Source organism: Brassica oleracea, chromosome C4 (genome assembly GCF_000695525.1).
Source record: "Brassica oleracea var. oleracea cultivar TO1000 chromosome C4, BOL, whole genome shotgun sequence".
NCBI lineage: Eukaryota > Viridiplantae > Streptophyta > Magnoliopsida > Brassicales > Brassicaceae > Brassica > Brassica oleracea.
Genome location: NC_027751.1, coordinates 1,068,486 through 1,089,348, shown reverse-complemented (window position 1 = coordinate 1,089,348; position 20,863 = coordinate 1,068,486). Strand labels below are relative to the sequence as shown.

General features: G+C 37.2%; 2 protein-coding genes and 1 pseudogene across 4 annotated transcripts; 2 read left to right on the top strand and 1 right to left on the bottom strand.

Annotated features, from left to right (window-relative positions):
* Nucleotides 1-1,339: 1,339 nt before the first annotated feature.
* On the bottom strand, nt 1,340-2,601 carry LOC106340791 (annotated as a pseudogene).
* A 2,414-nt stretch (nt 2,602-5,015) lies between these two features.
* Nucleotides 5,016-5,686, top strand: LOC106341428. The gene is made up of 2 exons (XM_013780191.1): nt 5,016-5,381; nt 5,465-5,686. Exons 1-2 carry the CDS (start codon nt 5,104-5,106, stop codon nt 5,478-5,480), a joined length of 294 nt encoding a protein of 97 aa, XP_013635645.1. The 5' UTR covers nt 5,016-5,103; the 3' UTR covers nt 5,481-5,686.
* An 11,239-nt stretch (nt 5,687-16,925) lies between these two features.
* On the top strand, nt 16,926-20,561 carry LOC106342461 (jasmonic acid-amido synthetase JAR1). 3 transcript variants are annotated; one of them, XM_013781404.1, is made up of 5 exons: nt 16,926-17,182; nt 17,770-18,075; nt 18,162-18,263; nt 18,759-19,549; nt 19,835-20,561. In XM_013781404.1, exons 2-5 carry the CDS (start codon nt 17,771-17,773, stop codon nt 20,374-20,376), a joined length of 1,740 nt encoding a protein of 579 aa, XP_013636858.1. In that variant the 5' UTR covers nt 16,926-17,182; nt 17,770; the 3' UTR covers nt 20,377-20,561. The 3 variants fall into 3 exon arrangements, with proteins under 3 accessions (XP_013636858.1, XP_013636859.1, XP_013636860.1); XM_013781405.1 differs by having other exon boundaries at nt 16,979-17,186; XM_013781406.1 differs by lacking the exon at nt 16,926-17,182 and adding an exon at nt 17,604-17,676.
* The last annotated feature ends 302 nt before the right edge of the window (nt 20,562-20,863 follow it).

Below are 20,863 nucleotides of genomic sequence, written 5' to 3'. Positions count from 1 at the left end.
GCTCAACATCAAGAAGCTGCCCGAAAAGATGTCGAGCGGGCTTTTGGAGTCTTGCAAGCTTGCTTTGCCATTATTAAAAATCCTGCACTTTTTTGAGATAAAGTCAAAATTGGAAAGATTATGCGAGCATGTATCATCCTCCATAATATGATAGTGGAAGACGAACGAGATGGATACACTCAATTTGATGTTTCAGAGTTCCAACAAGCTGGGGACAACGGAAGTTCACATGTGGATCTCGCGTATTCTACAGATATCCCTACAAATATCGCCAATATGATGAGTGTTCGAACTAGAATTCGTGATAGACAAATGCATCAACAACTCAAACATGATTTGGTTGAACATATATGGCGAAAATATGGAAACAACAACTGAGCTCAAATGTTTCTTTCAATTATCCTACTTTATTTTTAATCTATGTTTTAATGTTTTTATTTTTAAATATATTTTAAAATATAATATTTTACTATGTTTTATGTACTAAATAATTCTTTTTTAAAAGAATCAGTTAAGAGACTACCATTGCAACCCAAAAAAGAAAGTATCTCTTAACAATGTCTCTTAACTAACAATTAATATTAAAAAAGTCATTAAGAGACCTTTTAAGTGGTATATGGGTTAATGTTGCTTTTAGGAGTGTTTGCATGGGGGGATATATTTGTTTAAGAGGAGGAGATTAAAACACGTCAACGTCGCTTAATCTATTCTCCATTTCGAGAGAGGGGTCTCACGTGAAAGGTGTGGAGATTAACAGTCCACGATATACTACTGCCGAATAAATTTAAATAAATACTCCAAGGCTAATATAGTTTATGGGCTGGGCAGTTTAGACAATCAATAGGTCGATTCGTTATTTGTCTATCTAGGGTGTTCTAATCTAGCAAAAAATGAAGAGAGAAGGTGAAGAGAACGATATGTTCGAAAAGTTTTGGTTGTAATTGACTTAAGTTCTCTCAGTCGACCATTATGGAATGCTTACTTGGTTTAAGTAAAACTAATATTCACCACATACCGTACGTTTGGTTTACACATTGGCTCTTTTCGGTTTATTTGGATTTTGGATTCTAGGAAGTATAAATAACTGGTAAATAAAGTAACATCCCGGTTTCGAATCGAATCAAACGCCTTTAGGACAGGTTACGTTACTGAACAGAATCTAGTTTGGTATTGCGATTGTTCACTCTCAGTCCATGAATAAGATTCTGCTTAAGTAATGACATTCTCTCCAAGATAAAACATTTGAAGCGGTTGGGTACAAGCTGAACATTGTATTTGAATACATGATCCAAATACACAAAAGCAAAACAAGAAAATCATAATCAAGCGTCGCCTAAACCGAAACAAACCAGAAGAACATCCATCACCAAGACGAGAAGAAAAAACAAAAAGAAAGAGATTAATTCATTTAAGGGCTAGCTAACCTCTGTCTCTTTTGCCTCTTCTTAGGTGTACTTTTCGGAATGTGAACCAAACTCGGAGCATAAGTGATGATACGTGGCCAATCGAAAGTAGATGTCTTAGCTTCATAAACTTGTTTATACATATACTCGTCAGCAACGTAGATTCTGGTCAAAAATTTACGACGCAAGTGTGCTGCACAAGACAGTACCGCCACTTTATTCTCTTCGTCGAACAAAAAGCTTTCGAAATACATGTTAGATCCATAACAATCGATTCCCAGGGCCATGTCGCTCCTCCACGACAGGTCTTTGGCTTCATCATCGTCGTCAATCTTATTGGTCACCAATATCCTCATCGACCTTTCCGTTTCAAGAACATGTAACAAGGCGATTTTTTCATCTCTAACGACCGAAAGAAATGCTTTATCCCAAGGATGAAGATTCTGAAACGGAAGAGGGAGACGCACAAGCGTCTCGGTAGTGAAATCGAACTTTGTGATCAAGAAAGCATCATTTACTTTTATCTCGAGGAGCAACAAAGTAAGCGTCTCCTTTCAAACACACGCCGTTGCGATTCACGGAGTAGCCAAGAAGAGGAAAGGAATCATCAAGAACCCTCCAAGAATCAGAGCTAAGATCATAGATCTCACCCAACACTACTTTCTTGTCGTTTTGACTATAATAACGCCTCAGGATTTTGTAGCTACGATGACCACCACTAGAAGAAGTGGTGTATCCTAAAGCATATGCATCGTCATAACAGTAACAAGTCCTGGGTTTGATGCTCCTAGTTTGACCAGTACATGGGTTCCAAACCACAAGTTCACTCTTCACTGAGCATAACATTAAACCGTCGCACTGAAATATCTCAGAGATGTTCAAATCTTTTGAACCCGTTAGACTTGTGAGTTTACCTGTCAACTCGATAGATCCGTTGTTGTTAATTTGGAGGAGGAGATCTCCGCCGGCGATTGCGTAAACCTTAAGATCGCTCAGTAAAATCGATTCTCTCACTGATTGACCTAACCTCTTCTCGTTCTTCTCCACGAACTCTCGATCCCTGACAAAGCGTACCATCGTTTGCATGTCGTTTTCAGTTCCCATAGATACTTTGCCGGAACCCTAGAAAGTATCTCCGATTCCAAATCCTTTGGGAGATCCGATATCATCGTCATGATAATCTTCCTTGCCTAGGAGGTTTCTCGGATCTCTCTCGATAACGAAAGTTATTGCCAGTTGTTTTATTTGAAGGTCCAACAAGTTATTATTATCAAAGCCCATTAGTTTTATAACTTTTTTTTTCTTTTTTTTTTTTGCTAATGTTTTTTATAACTCGTCGGAGAACAATGTTTATTTTCGGGAGTTCTGATACTCACGTTGGTTTTCTTCTCACTCAATAGCTGCTCGAGTTGGAGATTTGTTCTCCTGTGGGTTCTTGTTGAAGAAGCATCTTTTTTTTGTGGTGGTGTGTTCTTGTGATACATGCACATAATGGACCTTGGTAGGATGGTTGATGGAAGACAAGCAAATAGTCGTATAACCAATTTACCAATGTTGATGGATGGAATATGGATAGATAATGATTGACTCTCTCAATCCGTGGGTTTGATTGACTCTCTCAATCAGTGTACTAAGTATATTTGAATCACACAAATAAAATAAAAATCAGTAGAATTACAAAGAATCACTCTTTGAATTCTAAAGATATATTTTATGCAAAGACAAACTTTGGATAAAAAAAGATATTTTCTTATAAACTTGGTTGATTGAAAAGTGAAGATTACCTAAGGGAGCTTATATATATATGCTCAGAGACATTAATCTAAGTCTAGGAAAATGGAAAGAAAATCAAACATAAAGAAAACTAGCTTTTTAAGGATTTTGGGGTTTCGAATGGCTTGATTCAAGGGCTGGAATGATGGCTTTGTATCTGGACGGTTTTAGACTGTAGGAAAGCTTCTTAGGAATATTCTGATTGCTGAAATAATGGTCGAAATCATTCCAAGCCTGGTGAGAAAAGAGCTGTTGGGAATTGATGGCTTTTGACTCCCAAAATGGCAATTCTGGTCTTGGTTGATTCTGAGTATTCTGGTGGGTGCTGGTGCATCTGTAGGCTTCCTGATGAGTTAATTATATCTCCAAAACGTTGTAGCTTTGATAGGTTGGTCGTTGGTGCTTTATTCCTCCAAATGTGAAAGCATCCAAAAATGGCAAGTATTGTCTCCTTTGATTCCATGTAATCTGGTGCTTTCTGGTGCATGTTAAGAAAGTGCCTGACTCTTCTGGACCCTTTTATGTGTCTCCTGATTGCATAGATAAATATTCTGGTCGCTAATGTTTTGTTTGCAACTTATTAAACCACTGATCTTCCAAATAAGGAAAGTTGGGACACCTTCGACTTGAAACCTGCATATCTTCTAAACCATTAATCTTTTTGATATGAAACCAATTCGCCGCGTGCTCTTGTTGAGTGCAGAATCCAAAAAAACAAGTTTCAAGAATAAATTACTCCTGTTTTGCAAGATATGGCGTTTTGAGTGCACCTATGTCCTGGTTGGCTTCTTTAGCTTGCTTCAGTTCCACTGACTTTCTCTTGATTTCTTCCTCCAGGGTTGATTCTGATTTGATGTCCTCATCATCTTGGTTTTAGAGGGAACCGTTCTTAGACATCATTGTCTAACTCCAATAATTTAAGACAAATCATTTTCTCGCTCATATCTTCTTCCAGCTCTAGCTCTGCTCAGATTATTATACTTCTCTAGGCTGCTTTGTTCCCTTCTTTCAGATTAATGTTTTATGGATGTTTCAAACTTTGTTTCCGAGAGCTTATTTTTACCTCGTTGGCTTATGATTCGGGAAAGCTTACAAACTTTTATCGGCTCTGTGTAATCTTTGGTTGAATTCAATATAAATGTACCAGATGATAAAAAACGAGTGGTGTGGATAATGGATGTGACATTGATCTCTAGCTAGGGTAATTATATTTGGAAGTTGTATTTTAATTTTATCCAACACATGTTGGAATCGATATGAATTAAGGTTGGTAAAAAAATTTAAACATCAACAAACAACGAAAAAGAAGAAACACTAGAATACACTTCATATTCTTCCTAGTAAAACAAATCATTTATTTTGGTAATTAATCGGTTGGTTTTGCAATAAACCAGTTTTCATTCGGCAGACAATTCAACCTTTTATATCATCACACATTTAAAACTTACATGTATGTTGAGAAAGCATGTACGGCGTTATGTAGTTGACTGCATGATAATGAACATTAATTATACTTACAATGATAATACTATAAGGCTTTGGTGCTAAATTATAAAGTTTTTCTATTCTCAAAATTTTATATAAGTTTTGGCATCTAAAAGTAGTACTTTATGAACTTTTTGGCTCATGATCAGCTCTGTAAAAAAAACATTCGGTTCTAATCGCTAGTTGCTCACCGGTCTGTTGACTAACAAATTTTAGAAGCTTTACTTCTCTTCCATCAAATCTCCAAGGGGGAAAAATACAATAGCCACACAATAAAACTGCAAATTGATTCATGTAGTTGTATAGCCATATATCATTAAGTTAGTTACTTACTATAATAAGCCACAAAAAGAGAGAAGTCTTTTGTCCTAAAGACGGCTAATCCTTGGGACGAAAAGTTCCAAAATAACTGTATTCTTTTTGTTTGACTTCTTTTCGGGTTATGGATTCATCTCGTGAAGCTAAACACGATCAGGAGGAGGAGAGAAGAGAAGATGAAGCAGCTGCTTCTTTGGTGGATGTAAATCTCATGGTGGTGCTTCTCTCTCAGCTTTGTACGAAGGACGACGAAGATGATAAGAATTTGGAGAAAGAGAGAAGAGATCATGTTGCGCATGAGATTCGTGAATCCAGAGCACGTGCAAACAAGAGGTTTATGAAGGAATCAAAGCTCATGGAGAAAAGGACACATGTGCTTCAACCCATGGCTAAGGAATTCAGGTGAATATAACTTTCTTTAAATTATTGTACAGCTCCTTTTGTTAATGTTTAACATTACCATTGTTTATGTCCATGATGCACAGGTCCAGGAGAATGTGAAGGGTCATCATGACCGGTGATCTTGTACGTGATTGCCCTAGAAGCTGAAAGCAATCATCATATTTTTTCAATTGCAATCAAAATTTTGGTATTGAGCATTATGAGAAGATGGAAAAGATGAAGAGAGTTTTCCCATCAATGTAATATTTTTAAGTATTTACTTTGTAAAGAACATATATTATTTGTATCACTACAGCTAAGATGTAATGAGCTAACGTGATGATCTCTCAAGTAGATTATGAACTCAAAGATTATAACACACTCTTTATTAGCTTAAGAAAATATCTCAAAACTCAAGCTCTCACAATAATCTCTAAACTCATAAGTTCATGGCACACCTCACCATCTTCTTATATAGAGACTAGTTTCCTAAACTCATTAGGAAACACAAACATACTATAACTAGGATTAGGATGACTTAGATTCTAAGCTATCTTCAAGTTTATCTCCAACAATCACCCCCTTAAACTTGAAATCATAACTTCTCAAATCTTTCACTCCAATCAGCTCTCTCATCTCTTTAAACTTGATACGTCCCAAGGCTTTTGTCAAAATGTCAGCTTTCTGAAGTGTCCCTGCAACATGTTCTACCTCCATTTGATTGTTGTCTATGCATTCCCTCACGAAGTGATATCGTTTATGGATGTGCTTGCTTCGTCCGTGAAAAACAGGATTTTTAGTCAAAGCTATAGCTGACTTGTTGTCGATTCGAACCACAACTCTTTCACACGGTTTCTCAGTTATCTCAGCTAACAATTCTTGCAACCAAATTGCCTGTTTCGCAGCTTCAGTGGCCGCCATGAATTCTGCTTCACATGATGAAAGTGCAACGGTTTCTTGCTTTTGTGAACACCAAGTGATGAGGCAATCATTTAGATAGAACATATGGCCTGTTGTGCTTCTTCCATCATCGACATCCACATTGTGACTACTGTCACTGTATCCTATCAGCGTTGCAGTCTCTGCTCTCTTGAAATCAAGGCCATAAGCGTAAGTCCCTTTCACGTACCGTAGAACTTGCTTTAGTGCCGTCAAATGTGACTCCTTGGGCGAATGCATGTACCTGCTTAGCACTCCAACACAATAAGACAGGTCAGGTCGAGTGTGCAGCAAGTAACGTAAACAACCTATAATCCTTCGATAGTTTTTTTCTTCAACGCTTGACTCCTCTTGTGACTTCGAAAGTACCAGACCAGCATCCATGGGAAATTGCGTTGCATTACACTCGATCATGTTAGTCTCCTCCAATATCTTCTTCGCATACCCTTCTTGTCTCAAGGAGATTCCTCCATCATATTGCAGTACCTCAATACCGAGATAATATGTCAGAAGACCAAGGTCACTCATCTCGAATTTTGATGACATATCCCTCTTGAACTCATTGATCATCTCCACTTGAGATCCTGTTATAAGCAGGTCATCGACATAGACTGCGACAAGCAATAGACTCCCGTCCTTCCTTAGTCGGTATAGTGATGGCTCTTTAGTACACTTCTCGAACCTTAACTCTCCAAGGGCTTTATTTAGCTTCTCATTCCATGCTCTAGGAGCTTGTTTCAGACCGTATAAAGCCTTCTTCAACTTATACACCTTACTCTCACTTCCTTTAACTTCATATCCTTCTGGTTGGCTCACATACACGTTCTCTCTCAAGTCTCCATGTAAAAAAGCAGTTTTAACATCAAGATGATGTACTTGCCATCCATTTGAGGCAGCCAAAGAAATAATGAGGCGTACGGTTTCAATGCGAGCTACAGGGGCGAAAACTTCTTCATAATCTATACCGTGACGTTGAATGTAGCCTTTTGCGACCAATCTTGATTTATGTTTGTTGATGGTTCCATCTGAGTTCCTTTTAATTTTGAAAATCCACTTCAACCCTATTGCTTTTGCTCCTGGAGGCAAGTCTACCAAGTCCCATGTGTTGTTCTTTACGATACTAGTTATCTCATCATCACACGCTTCTCTCCACACTTTCTGTTCTACAGCTTCACTATAATCGCTTGGTTCTTCATTCAATAACAGAAGTAGTCTTTCGCCTTCTATTTCAGCTAGTAACACATAATCCTCCAGGTAACCGGGTCTTTTGCTTACACGCATTGACCTTCTTAGCTCAGGTTGAGTATGCTCTGTATCAGCGGGCACCACCTGTTCTTGTTGTTCCCCTTCTTCATCCTCTGAAACTGTCTCATTGTCTTGAGTGCTCTCTGTATCTTCTTCTTCTTCTATGCCGTTATTTCCATACTCACCACACTGTATTTTGAAAGTACCCGCTTCATTCATACCCTCCTTCGTCGAGTTATTCCAATTCCACGTTTTGTTTTCATCAAACACGACGTTTCTGCTTACGATTATCTTTCGATTCATAGGATCAAGTAGCCTATAGGCTTTAGATCCTGGTTCTGTTCCCAAGTGTACTAGAACTCTTGTTCTGTCGTCTAGTTTTCTGAGGTGAGGCGTATCGATCTTGGCATATCCTATGCAGCCGAATACTCTGAGATGCTCGATGGTAGGCTTTCGTCCCTTTAGAGCTTCGTAGGGTGTTTGTGTCTTTAAGACTCTTGTTGCAACTCTATTTATGAGATAGGTAGCGTGCCTTACCCCTTCTCCCCACAAGTAATTTGGAACTCTCATATGCTTGAGAATACTTCTTGTCATCTCCAATAAGGTTCTGTTTCGTCGCTCCACCACTCCGTTTTGTTGAGGTGAATACGGAGCAGTAAGATGCCTATTAATGCCTGCGGTTTCACAGAAAGATCGGAACTCGTTTGATGTAAATTCACCTCCTCTGTCTGTTCTCAGAGTTCCGATAGTCTCTTTTGTTTCTTTTTCAACCATAGTCTTGAACGTTTTGAACTTCTCGAAAGCCTCACCCTTTTCTTTCAAAAGTATCGACCACATATATCTGGAATAATCATCAATAAGTACAAATATGTACATATTATTGCCTGCTGTTTGAGGTGAGATGGGTCCGCATAGATCACCGTGTATGAGCTCCAATGCTTTCTCAGCACGGAATGAAGTTGAGTCTGGAAACGGTCGTCTGGCTTGTTTCCCTAATAAACATGATGAACATGTTCCATTCTCGATAGTGAGCTTTGGTAGACCTAACACCAGTTGATTTTTAATCATTGACTTCATTGAGTTCTCTCCAATATGCCCCAGCCGAGCATGCCATCTTATTGATTCTGTTTGAGCGGTTGACAGAAAACACTTGGTCTCAATGATATCCATTAGAACTTTGTAGAGCCGATTCATTGATCTTGTGGCTTTCACAATAAGCTTTCCTTCTCTATCGTGGAGTGTAAGTAACTCTTCTTTCATTCTGACTTCACACCCGGACTCAGTGGCTTGTCCTAGACTTATGATGTTGGATTTGAGATCTGGTATGTAATAGACATCGGCTAGTATCTTTTCTGCTCCATTCTGGCTTACAAATAGTATTGATCCTTTACCTTTTATGTCTATTTTAGAATCATCACCAAATCTCACCTTCCCTGTTATTGTTTCATCAATGGTCTTGAAGTAACTTCGCTTTCCAGTCATATGATTGCTAGCGCCATTATCTAAATACCATATCCTGTCATTGCTAGACCCAGTCTCAAAGTCTTTAGGTTGAACGTTCTTCTCGTTGAGATATACGATTTCATGCATTAAGAGCCTATCTGCTTCTTGTGTGTCGTCGTTCTTGTTATTCTCATAGGCCTCATGTAGTTTAAGCAACCTATCAGGACACCCTGATGCAAAGTGTCCGTTCTTGTCACAACGAAAACACGTTATCTTTGACATGTCGATCTCACGATAGTACCTTCCTCGGCCTCGTCCTCTTCCATATGATCTTCCTCCTCGTCCTCCATTTCGGAAATCTCCATTATAATCCCGAGAGGACTGAGTGTTTTGGTTCTCAGAATGAGCGTACATTAACTTGTTATTTTCATCACTACCTTCCCCCTCATCTTCAGCAATCCGTTCCTCGTACGCCTTTAATCGACCTATTATATCCTCAAAGCTAGTGATGTTTAGATCAAGAACTTGTTCTAAGGATGCCACAATATGTATATATTTTTTCTTTGGTAGACTTGACAGGAATTTTTTAACAAGCTTGGGTTCCTCTAGATTCACGCCCAATGCCGCAGATTTTGACGATAGTTCTGATAGCTTGCCGACGAAGTCATCGATTGATTCGGTTTCTTTCATCTTCAAGCGATCGAACTCTGCCATTAGAGTTTGTAAACGTGCTTCTCTAACCCTATCTGCACCAAGATGGCGTGCTTTTATAGCCTCCCATACTTTCTTCGCAGTATCAATTTCTCCAACTTGTAATATAAGGGCTTCTGGAATGGATTGAAAGATGAGTGCTGTAGCCAAGTTATTTTTGTCGCTCTCGTCTGTCTCAGTTTCCACAATATCCCATACCTTATGAACCTTAAGAAGTATTTTCATCCGAATTGACCACACTGTATAGTTTGTAGTGTTCAACATCGGGAAATTGATGGATAAGGATCCTTCCTTAGGTTTCGTAGCAACTGTTGTTGTTATATCACCCATAGCTCGAAAAATTTGATTTCAGTTTTTGCTCTGATACCAACTAATGACCTAACGTGATGATCTCTCAAGTAGATTATGAACTCAAAGATTATAACACACTCTTTATTAGCTTAAGAAAATATCTCAAAACTCAAGCTCTCACAATAATCTCTAAACTCATAAGTTCATGGCATACCTCACCATCTTCTTATATAGAGACTAGTTTCCTAAACTCATTAGGAAACACAAACATACTATAACTAGGATTAGGATGACTTAGATTCTAAGCTATCTTCAAGTTTATCTCCAACAAGATGCAGTTTTCTTTTTAACCTAACATGGAAAATAGGTCACACATCACAAGTGAGAATTTGAAGAACCCAACAAAAATGCACGCACCAATATATATTCAAGACATTTAAGAAATTTTTATTTCTTACTATGGTTTTTCATATATTTTGGAAAATTCATTTTTTGTTTACTTATAAAAACTAAAAAATCTAAAAATATAATATACTGAAAATTTTGTGTTTACGAAATAATGTAAGAGACTCTTTATTTCAATACTGTATTAGTATAATTAATAAAAAATTCAATCAGTGATATGAAATAAATCCTAAAAGCATATGACATAACCTTAACTAAAAATATATGACTTATAATAAATTTAACCTTACATTTTTCTATTAAAATACAAATTAAGTTACCAATAACTCCTTTAGGTTCATTATTGAAAAAACATCCTACCATCCAGTTATGCAATATACTGGCCCCAAAAACCCACTCAAATAAACCTCCGATACGAACAATAGGCCCAAACACAAGACGACTACGTGTGTAATCTTCTCCATGGTCGGTAGGTGACCTTAAAATAACATGTAACCATGATTAACAGCCAGTAAAACCTACCTAATCTCCCTTAATCAATCATTGTTAATTAATAACTTTACGTCCATAACCTAACCCACAATCTTTTTAACTTTTTTTCTCACAACTTGAGACCATTAGTTATGTTAAACTTGAATTAATAAATAATTGAACTCACATGAGATTGTCGGATCGGCAGTTCGGCACTGACCTTGGTCGACACATCACACAAGTCGTGAGGTAAATTCGGAAATAAAACCAAAACTCGCCAGCCTACATAGTCTTTAGTATTAAAACTTTCATAAGTAGTTTAATACGGTCGGTCGAATATTCCACACTATCCTGAACATTAAAATACATGATACAGCTACATATAATTATGGTTTTAACTTTCACAAATCGTCCTTACTCTTTGGTAAGCGGATTAACGCAACGGTTAGACAAGAGATTAAAGATGCACTTGGAATACAAAATGAAGGAGTGATGAGAACTTACTTAGGTATCTCGGAAGACATAAGTGGTTCAAAATGTAGACTTTTTGCTTTTCTCAAGGAAAAGTTGATGCACAAAGTGAATGGATAGACAGGTAGATGGTTGTCGGAAGGAGGAAAGGAAGTGTTGATTAAGTTTATTCTGCTAGCTCTTCCGACTTATGTTATGTCTACTTTCCTACTCCCATTGGAGATATGTGAAAACTTAGCAAGTGTCATCACCCAATTCTGGTGGAGTTCAAATCCACCAAAAAGAGGAATACACTGGGCAAAATGAGAAAAAGTATGTTTATCAAGAGAGGAGGGTGAGATTGGTTTCCGTATGATCCACTAATTCAATTTGGCATTATTGGCAAAGCAGTTATGGAGGTTAGTTCTATTTCCAGACTCCCTGGTAGCCCGGGTCTTGAGAGGAAGATACTACAGATTGAGTTCCCCACTAAGAGTAAACTCTGCTAGTAGTCCATCTTATGTGTGGACTAGTATTTCTGCTGCAAGGAAGTTGTTATTACTGGGAATAAGACAGAAGGTACATTCAGGTTATGAAGTAAAGGTGTGGGAGGATCCGTGGATTCCATCGATACCGGCGAGACCAGCGGCACCTGTAGCGCCAGTTATGCACCCTAACATGAGAGTCATCGATTTCGTTAATCAGGTAACGAAGGAGTGGGATGTTGGTCTACTGGAGCAATATGTCAATCCTGATGACATACCACTCATAAGGAGTTTGGCCGTAAGCTCAACTCATCGTCGCGATACATTCTGTTGGAACTACAAAAGGAATGGCCAATGCACGGTTAAATCTGGATATTGGGTGGCCCAGAATCTATTAAATACAGTGGAGGAGAAGGAAATTCTGAAACCGAGTATTACTAAGCTTCAAGCCTTTGCTTGGAAGTTAAAGGCGCCAAAGAAGATATGCCATCTTATATGGCAACTGCTAACTGGGCATGTAGCAGTTACGAGGAACCTAGCAAGGCGTAATATGAGGTGTGATAACTACTGCCCTAGATGTGGAGAGCCAGAAGAATCTGTAACCCATGCCATATTTGAGTGTCCGCCAGCTCTACAAGCTTGGTCTTTATCATCAACTCCAACAAGTCCAGATATTTTTCCGGTACAAAGCGTTTATACAAATATGGATTATCTATTCTAGAGGAAGAATAGTATCATTAGCCAGAATTAGATAGAGATCTTTATCCCTGGATAATTTGATATATCTGGAAGGCTAGGAATGACAAACTATTCAGGGGGATCGACAGAGATCCTTTGAAGCTAGTTCGACATGCAAAAAGTGAATGTCAAGCATGTTTTGATGCGAACGAAGTGGTACAAACAGTGACACAAGAGAATAATAATGAGGAACCCCAAGTCATAAGCTTGGGTAATATATGCATGCTTGATGGATCTTGGACAGCATCTGCTCATTTCAGTGGCTGCGGCTGGGCTTGGATGGACAATAGGGGAAGCACTCAACTTATGGGGACAAGGAATATCATTCGACGCAAATCAGCCTTGCACTCGGAGGTAGAAGCACTGAGATGAGCAATGGAGAATATGCTTCAACATTCAACATGTCAGAATTTTGGGACAGACTGTAAGGAGCTGATTGCAATGATAAATGAACCTCAAGCTTGGCCAAGCTTTGCGACGGAATTGGAGATGATAGAGATGCTACTGATATGCTTCCCAGATTTCAACATCATTCTTGTTCCACGAGCGCAAAATTAGCTTTCAGACTTTTTAGCTAAAACTGCTAGATCCTTCCATAGGGAGTTACTTTTTATTGGTTGTTATATTCCGGTCTGGTTACCCAGACCACCTCAAGCTTGGGTAATATAAAGACCGTTTGACGTCAAAAAAAAAAAATTGTGGTTTTAAATCTTTATAAATTTCGGCTAGCCGTCGAATGTAAAAGGTGTTCACACGATATGGGTCTTTCATCGACATGGAGAAGATTGCTTTAAAACAAACAAAAGGTGATGATAAGCGATGATTAACAAACAAAAGTGGCCGGAAACGGAATTGCATACTAAATGAGGGGTCGTTTTTGCAAAAGCCATTTTTAGTGACTGTACAAGAAAGAAGTTAGGTTTGTCACTTAAGTGATGAGTAGTGACTATGAGCAATGGAGTCGTGAGTCATGTCATGACAGGGTCTCCATATTTTTTTTTTTGAACTTAACCTCAAGTTACTAAAAAACTTACTTTACCTCCAAACAACTCTTTAAATAAAAAAGGATCTCCATTATTATGACATCCAATTTGTTTAATTTTCTAGAAAATATTATGTATGCATGAGTCATATAAATCAATGTGAAATAAAGTATATAGTTTATCAACTTATGATTCGAATTATATTTTTAAAATCTATATTTTTAAATTTCGGAGATGTTTAATATAAGCCTTCAATTTTAGATAACGACAATAACGTTCGTAACCACTAGAATATGATCGATTGATTTTATAGAATAAAGAGGAAACTGATAAAAATGTCAATTGTCAAATATAGTGAGTGATCAATCATTTGATACGTACGTGAACTTCATGAGCTTCTTATCTTTGTTAAATGTACTTTATCGTTTAATTCATGAAACTTTTGCTTACAAACGTACGTCTCACCTTTTTCTCAGTTATTTGATTGCGTTATTGAGCTAGTACGACCATTTTTGTAATGAGTTTACGTGTAATTAGACTTTTGTAGTGTGTTTTTTTCTTCAATGTTATTGATGTCTGTTTAAATTTTCTAAATTGTATGTGCGAGCAATCATTTTGAAGATATTTGTATCACCAAATGGTTATTTATAAAATTTGGTTATTCTAAATAGTATTATGCTGTTAAAAGTTGATCAGTAGTTACACAATTATACTAGTACAAACCAAAATAATGGTACTGTATATTCAACTCGTTTTCATAGATAATTAGGAACTAGTTTCGTTGGTCACTTGGTTGTAGCATCTAATTGTAAATAATAAGTTATAATTATATTGCTGGATCTATATCCGAAATCTAATGTGTGCTTCCATTGGATAATTGTGAAGGTAAACAAACATATAATAATATCTGTAAGTAAAGCGAGGCAACATAATATATCCATGCCTCCTGGGACCACTATGGTCAAAAATATTCGATTAGCTAATGACAAATGCATAGAGACATCAATATGTATGGTTATTAGAATATATATCAATGCTTATTGAAGAACTGTGTGTCGTTTACTCATTCATCTTATCATGATCACTTTGCATGTTAGCCTCTTTATTGAAGAACTGTGTGTCCTTTACTCATTCGTCTTATCATAATCACTTTGTATCTAATGTATTAAAAGCGAGTATGGAGTGCGCTCACTTATTCGAACAACTCAAACTCAGAAATACTATAAACATAATATATCAATATTGTAAAAATTTACAATGTTATAATCGAACTTAAGTGAAGGTGAATCATAGTCATAAGACTCGCACCTTAAACAAATACAATATCTTTACGCCAATAATGTAAGCAGCGGTAAAGCTAAGTTCAAAAAAAAAAAAAATGTAAGCAGCGGTGAGAAAAAGAACACTTAAATTTTTAATGCGTCAGTGGGTCTCTGGTAATATTTGTGGTATGCTAATGGATCTGGCTAATTTTTGGTTCTTTTAGGAAAAGCGTAGTAGAGCATCTTCATCAGTGAAATTTAGGAAGAGTTCACCAATTTAATTTTTTATTATTATTATTTTTTTTTCGTTTGATTTCTTAAAAAATAAAAATAAAAATAAAAAGCCCAACCAATCACGGGCTCTACGCGTCGTGACGGCCCGCGAAATAGTTGTGAACCCGTCTCGAAGACCGTGAGTTCACTTTTTTGTTTTGGAAAGCTTGTGAACCTGGGTTTAAAACCCTCAATGCGGATGGCCTTGAGGCCCACTTAAAATCTGGCATTTCTCGTAATTTCAACAAACATTTGGGGCGAAACTAAGGAAAATGTAAAGAACGTGACCCACAAAAATTAATAGGAGACGAGGCGAAATAACTGGACGGCACTCGCGACATGTAATAAGTTAAGGGAGCGCACTTTAGTCTTGCTAAATGCGTTCCAGAGGGACATTTGCTTCTGGTCTATAATTATTATAATCCCTCCAAAACAATCAAATTAAAAGTCCACGAAAATATTCGATTTTTATTCAAGATTTTAATCTAATTAGATGTCGTTGTAACTTATATTTTTCTGACGCGTGGAATCATTTTACCTCGTAACTTCATTGACATCTGTTATTTTAATTTCCACCTAATCATGTTCATACGTATTTTCCAACTAGTATGATTTATTTTGTTGTGGAACCAGAACCAAAATGTAATTAAATCATAAAAATATTTTTGTTCAGAAATACACCAGCTGTGTCATCACGCATGTATAGTATAACCAATGTATCAACATTTATTGTTGATTTGTCATGCATGTATAAACATTTTATTGTTGATTTGTCATGGATGTATACTACTCCAATGTATTATAACCAACGCATCAACTTCTGATTTTAGCTCTAAACATTTATTGTTGATTTGTCATGCATGTACAATATAACCAATGTTTATATTTGTTTGCTTTTTTTTTTTTGAACATCTGATTTGTATTAGATTAAAGCTCAGATGAGCAAAGATTACAGGACGTAAAGGAACTACCATGAAGATAGCTAACCCATACAAAGAGTGACCCCATTTACAACAAAACAGCTAGTTTCTAAAATTACATACAATCTAATCATACCATCGAAGAAAAAAAAATCCCATCGGAGGCATAAGATTTCTCAGAGTTGAAAGAGAAGATAGCCATAAAGGAAACCTGCTGCCGCATAGGAGTTCCTGTTCCTCGGATTGAGCATACTCTTAGCAATGAGAAAAGAGCCTCTATTGGATGAAGGAGATTCTAGCTGAACCATCCACGAAGGATGATTTTTTTGTTTGCTTATATGTTTAAACTTCTTCGAAATGATTTTTTTTTACAGATATTAGTCAAAGCATGATTTCTTCGTAGAAAGTATGGAAGAACTGATAATGCAAAAATGTGATTTCCTAGTTTTAATATACTTAAAATTGGATACCTATGTTATACAACTGAGTAAACCAAACTAAACTTGTTTTTCAGCTTTGTTTTAATTAATTTGTAAACAAATGGAAGTTTTATATCCGTGGAAACCATATAATATAATATTAAACCAACAATCAAGAATATACTATAGTTCTCTTGACATAAGCTATTCCTAAACTGATAAGAGTAGTATATGTGTATGATATTATATATTGTGCTTTGAAGCACAGAAGAAAACAGAAAAACGTATGGTTCTGTCGAGATATTTAAACAGTCGATGTAATATGTTGACCAAAATGCGAATATTTTTTGGTGTCTTGTAACATGAAAGTCGGAGTCCCCAAGGAAGTTATATTATAGTAGTAGACTAGTAGTAAATAAAGTAAAGAAGAATAGGTCCCAGAGAACCAGCCCGGTTAAAAAGAAAAAGTTGGCGTTACATATGAATGTACTTTAATGGGATTGGACCGAAATAAAACAAAATTTTGGTCGGAACGAAGAAGATAAATAAAAAAAATTAAATACCGTCGGCAAAGTGTTGGCAACACTCGGAAAAGAAGAAAAAAAAACTTAACGTCTTTCACTGATTCATCATCGACTTCAAAACTATCAAACTTCTTCTTCTTTTCCGCTCTATAAATTCCACAGATTCTCCGACTTTTCTACAATCACTTATCTTCTCTCTCTCTCCTAAATCTTTCTTTCTCTCTCTATCTCTATACTCCACCAAGCTACAGAGCTCACAACAGGTAGGTACTCTCTCTCTCTCATGTAATTCGTTTCTTCTCATCGGGGGAAAGAGCAGTTTCTCCGGCTCCAACTCGTTGACCTCTCTCTCTCTCTCTCTACTTTTATTCAGATAGATTCCAAAGTTCTATTCTCTTACCAATCTAATAGATTCCGACATGGGTTCTGATTGTAAACTCTAGAAAACTACTGGGTTCCTCGATTAATAATTCCTCGTCCTTAAAGTATTGATCTTTCTCAAGATCATCATCAAGAGTAGTGTGTTCATCCTTCTTCTTCTCACAAAGAGTATCGCGTAGGTTCCGGAAAACCGTTTCTCCACTTAAAAAAAAAAAAAAAAAAAAATCTGCTGAAAAGTTCTTTTAATTTCCTGCTTTTTTATAAAAAAAAAAACTTTCCCTTTATGTATTATCAGATACATAAAGAGCTTTAAAGTTTCTTCCTTCCTTAATTACTTATCATCTCTCTCTTTCTTCTCTTAGCTATCTGCAACTCTGTCAGAACCTAACCTCCTTTTGCTAAATTTTAGAATCTGGTTATAGATTGTCTCTGATCATATTATTTCCTCACTTTTTTTATTTTATTTTAGGATGTTGGAGAAAAAGGCTGAGACTTTCAACATGAACAGAGTCATCGACGAGTTCGATGAAATGACGAGAAACGCTGACCAAGTCCAGAAACAAACCTTAAAAGAGATTCTCCACAAGAACAAATCCGCCATTTACTTGCGAAACTTCGGGATCAACGGAGACAACACGACAGACCCAGAAGGAGATTTCAAAGCTTTGGTTCCGTTAGTCACTGATTCTGAGTTGGAGCCTTACATCAAAAGAATGGTCGATGGTGACACGTCACCTATCCTCACTGGCCATCCCGCTCCAGCCATCTCCTTAAGGTTCGTTCTTACAAGAACCCATTTCTAAAAATGATCTCTTTTGATGATTATGTTACTCAAAAGTCTCTCTGTTTGTTAATGAACAGCTCTGGAACTAGTCAAGGCCGTCCAAAGTTTGTTCCTTTCACTGATGAGTTGATGGAGAACACACTACAGCTGTTTCGTACTGCTTTTGCCTTCAGGAACAGGTATACTGGTCATGTTCCCCACATTCTCACACCTTTTTATGTATCCATCCATTTACATGAAGACAGTGAAAACAACTACTAAGAAGACCGGTTATTAATTTATTCTCGCTTCTTAACTCATAATTTGACATTTTTTGTTTTTTTTTTGTTTTTTTTTTGTTTTTTTTACACTTTTTGGTTAAAAGCCGGCTCTTATATCTCTTATTTAAAAGACGGTTCCTTCTTAAAAGCTAAGAAACGGTTCTTAACCAAAGCTAAGAACCCCACCCTAAAAACCCGGGTTAATCATGGTCTAACTGTCCTAAAAACCGTCTGAACAGAACATTTTTTTAAAAAAAAATCGGTCTGCGTCCAAAATATCCATAATATCGGTTAGGCGCCTGCCTAGGCAATAATCTTCAATAAAGTGGTTAGCTATTTCTTGAATTGCAACTACTAATTATTGATTTAGCAAAAAAAAAAAAAACTACTAATTGTTGTTTATATTTTGTACAGAGAGTTCCCTATTGATGACAATGGGAGAGCATTGCAGTTTATCTTCAGCAGCAAGCAATACATATCAACAGGAGGTGTACCTATTGGAACCGCAACCACTAACGTGTACCGTAACCCCAACTTCAAAGCAGGGATGAGATCGATACAGTCTCTTTGTTGTAGTCCCGACGAAGTCATCTTCAGTCCTGATGTTCACCAAGCACTGTACTGCCATCTCTTGTCCGGGATCCTCTTCAGAGACCAGGTCCAGTACGTCTTCGCCCCCTTCGCTCACGGTCTAGTCCATGCGTTTAGGACCTTTGAACATGTTTGGGAAGAGATCGTTACCGATATCAAACACGGTGTCTTAAGTAGTCGTATCACTGTCCCTTCGGTCCGCACCGCAATGTCGAAGCTCCTCACGGCACCTAACCCTGAGCTAGCGGAGACGATACGCGACAAGTGTTTGAGTTTGAGCAACTGGTACGGGTTGATTCCTGCGCTGTTCCCGAACGCTAAGTATGTTTATGGGATCATGACTGGCTCCATGGAGCCTTATGTGAAGAAGCTGAGGCATTACGCTGGTGATTTACCTCTTGTGAGTCATGATTACGGTAGCTCGGAGGGGTGGATTGCTGCTAACGTTACGCCGAGATTGTCTCCTGAGGAAGCTACGTTCGCTGTGATTCCTAATCTTGGTTACTTTGAGTTTTTACCTGTGTCTGAAACAGGGGAAGGAGAGCTGGAACCGGTTGGTTTAACTGAGGTTAAGGTCGGACAAGAGTACGAGGTTGTCTTAACAAACTATGCAGGTACTAAGAGTTTACCTACTGCTTAACTCCTTGTTAAGTAATTATTATTTTTTTAAATTAAAAAAACTTGACACATCATCGGTTTTATAATATTACTGGTCAGTTTCTTTTTTTACTTGATGAATAGTATGTCAGATCGGAAGTTTTTTTTTGTGATACAAATATTACTTTAATTATTAAAAATGTTAGTCGGAAAACTGTAAGATTTAAAGTGTTAGGGAGTGTTATTTTTCAGAGATTTTTTCTATAATATATTTGAAGTGAAATATGTTCCACATTGCGCAGGATTGTATCGATACCGTCTTGGGGATGTAGTAAAGATCATGAGTTTCTACAACAAGACTCCACAACTCAAGTTCGTGTGCAGGAGAAACCTAATCCTCTCCATCAACATCGACAAGAACACTGAAAGAGACCTTCAGCTTTCAGTAGAATCAGCAGCAAAGAGACTCTCAGAAGAAAAGATCGAAGTCATAGACTTCTCGAGCCATGTAGATCTCTCTACAGAGCCAGGACATTACGTTATATTCTGGGAGATCTCAGGTGAGACAAACGAAGATGTTCTTCAAGACTGCTGCAACTGTTTAGACAAAGGGTTCATCGATGCGGGTTACATGAGTTCAAGAAAATGCAAGACTATTGGAGCTTTGGAGCTGAGAGTTCTCGAGAAAGGAACTTTCAAGAAGATTCAGGAACATTTTCTTGGCCTTGGTTCATCTGCTGGACAGTTTAAGATGCCAAGATGTGTGAAGCCAAGTAATGCTAAGGTTCTGCAGATTCTGTGTGAGAATGTGGTGAGTAGATTCTTCAGTACAGCTTTTGAGTGAAATGTTGTGAAATCTTGAAAAGTTGTTTGTTATTTTTATTGTTGATAGATAAGTTTTACTTTTGTTATTAGATTCAATGTAAGGAACCAAAAAAAAAACTTTTTTTATCTTTATGTAGAAGAAATATGTATTAATCACAGTGGTTTTACTTTGCATTTTGTGCAATCAGAGATATGATTGTTGAATGAATCTGATCTAGACATGTCTTTTTCAAGTACAATAATCATTTACGCAATAGAGTAAGTGCAGATAAAACTATAGTGGTGTGGTTAGCAGCCATCCGTGATTATGACATCATTGGTAGGACCTAGTAGTGTTGATGATGTCTAAAAGCATATCCCTACAAGAAAACACATGCTTAACGACGAAAATTAACGAGGAAAAACAATCCTCGTAAATTTGCGTCGAGTTTACGACGAATTTACGTGAAAAACTAAAGTCATCGTTATTTCCTCGTAACGTAACGACAAAACTGTTTCGTCGTAAA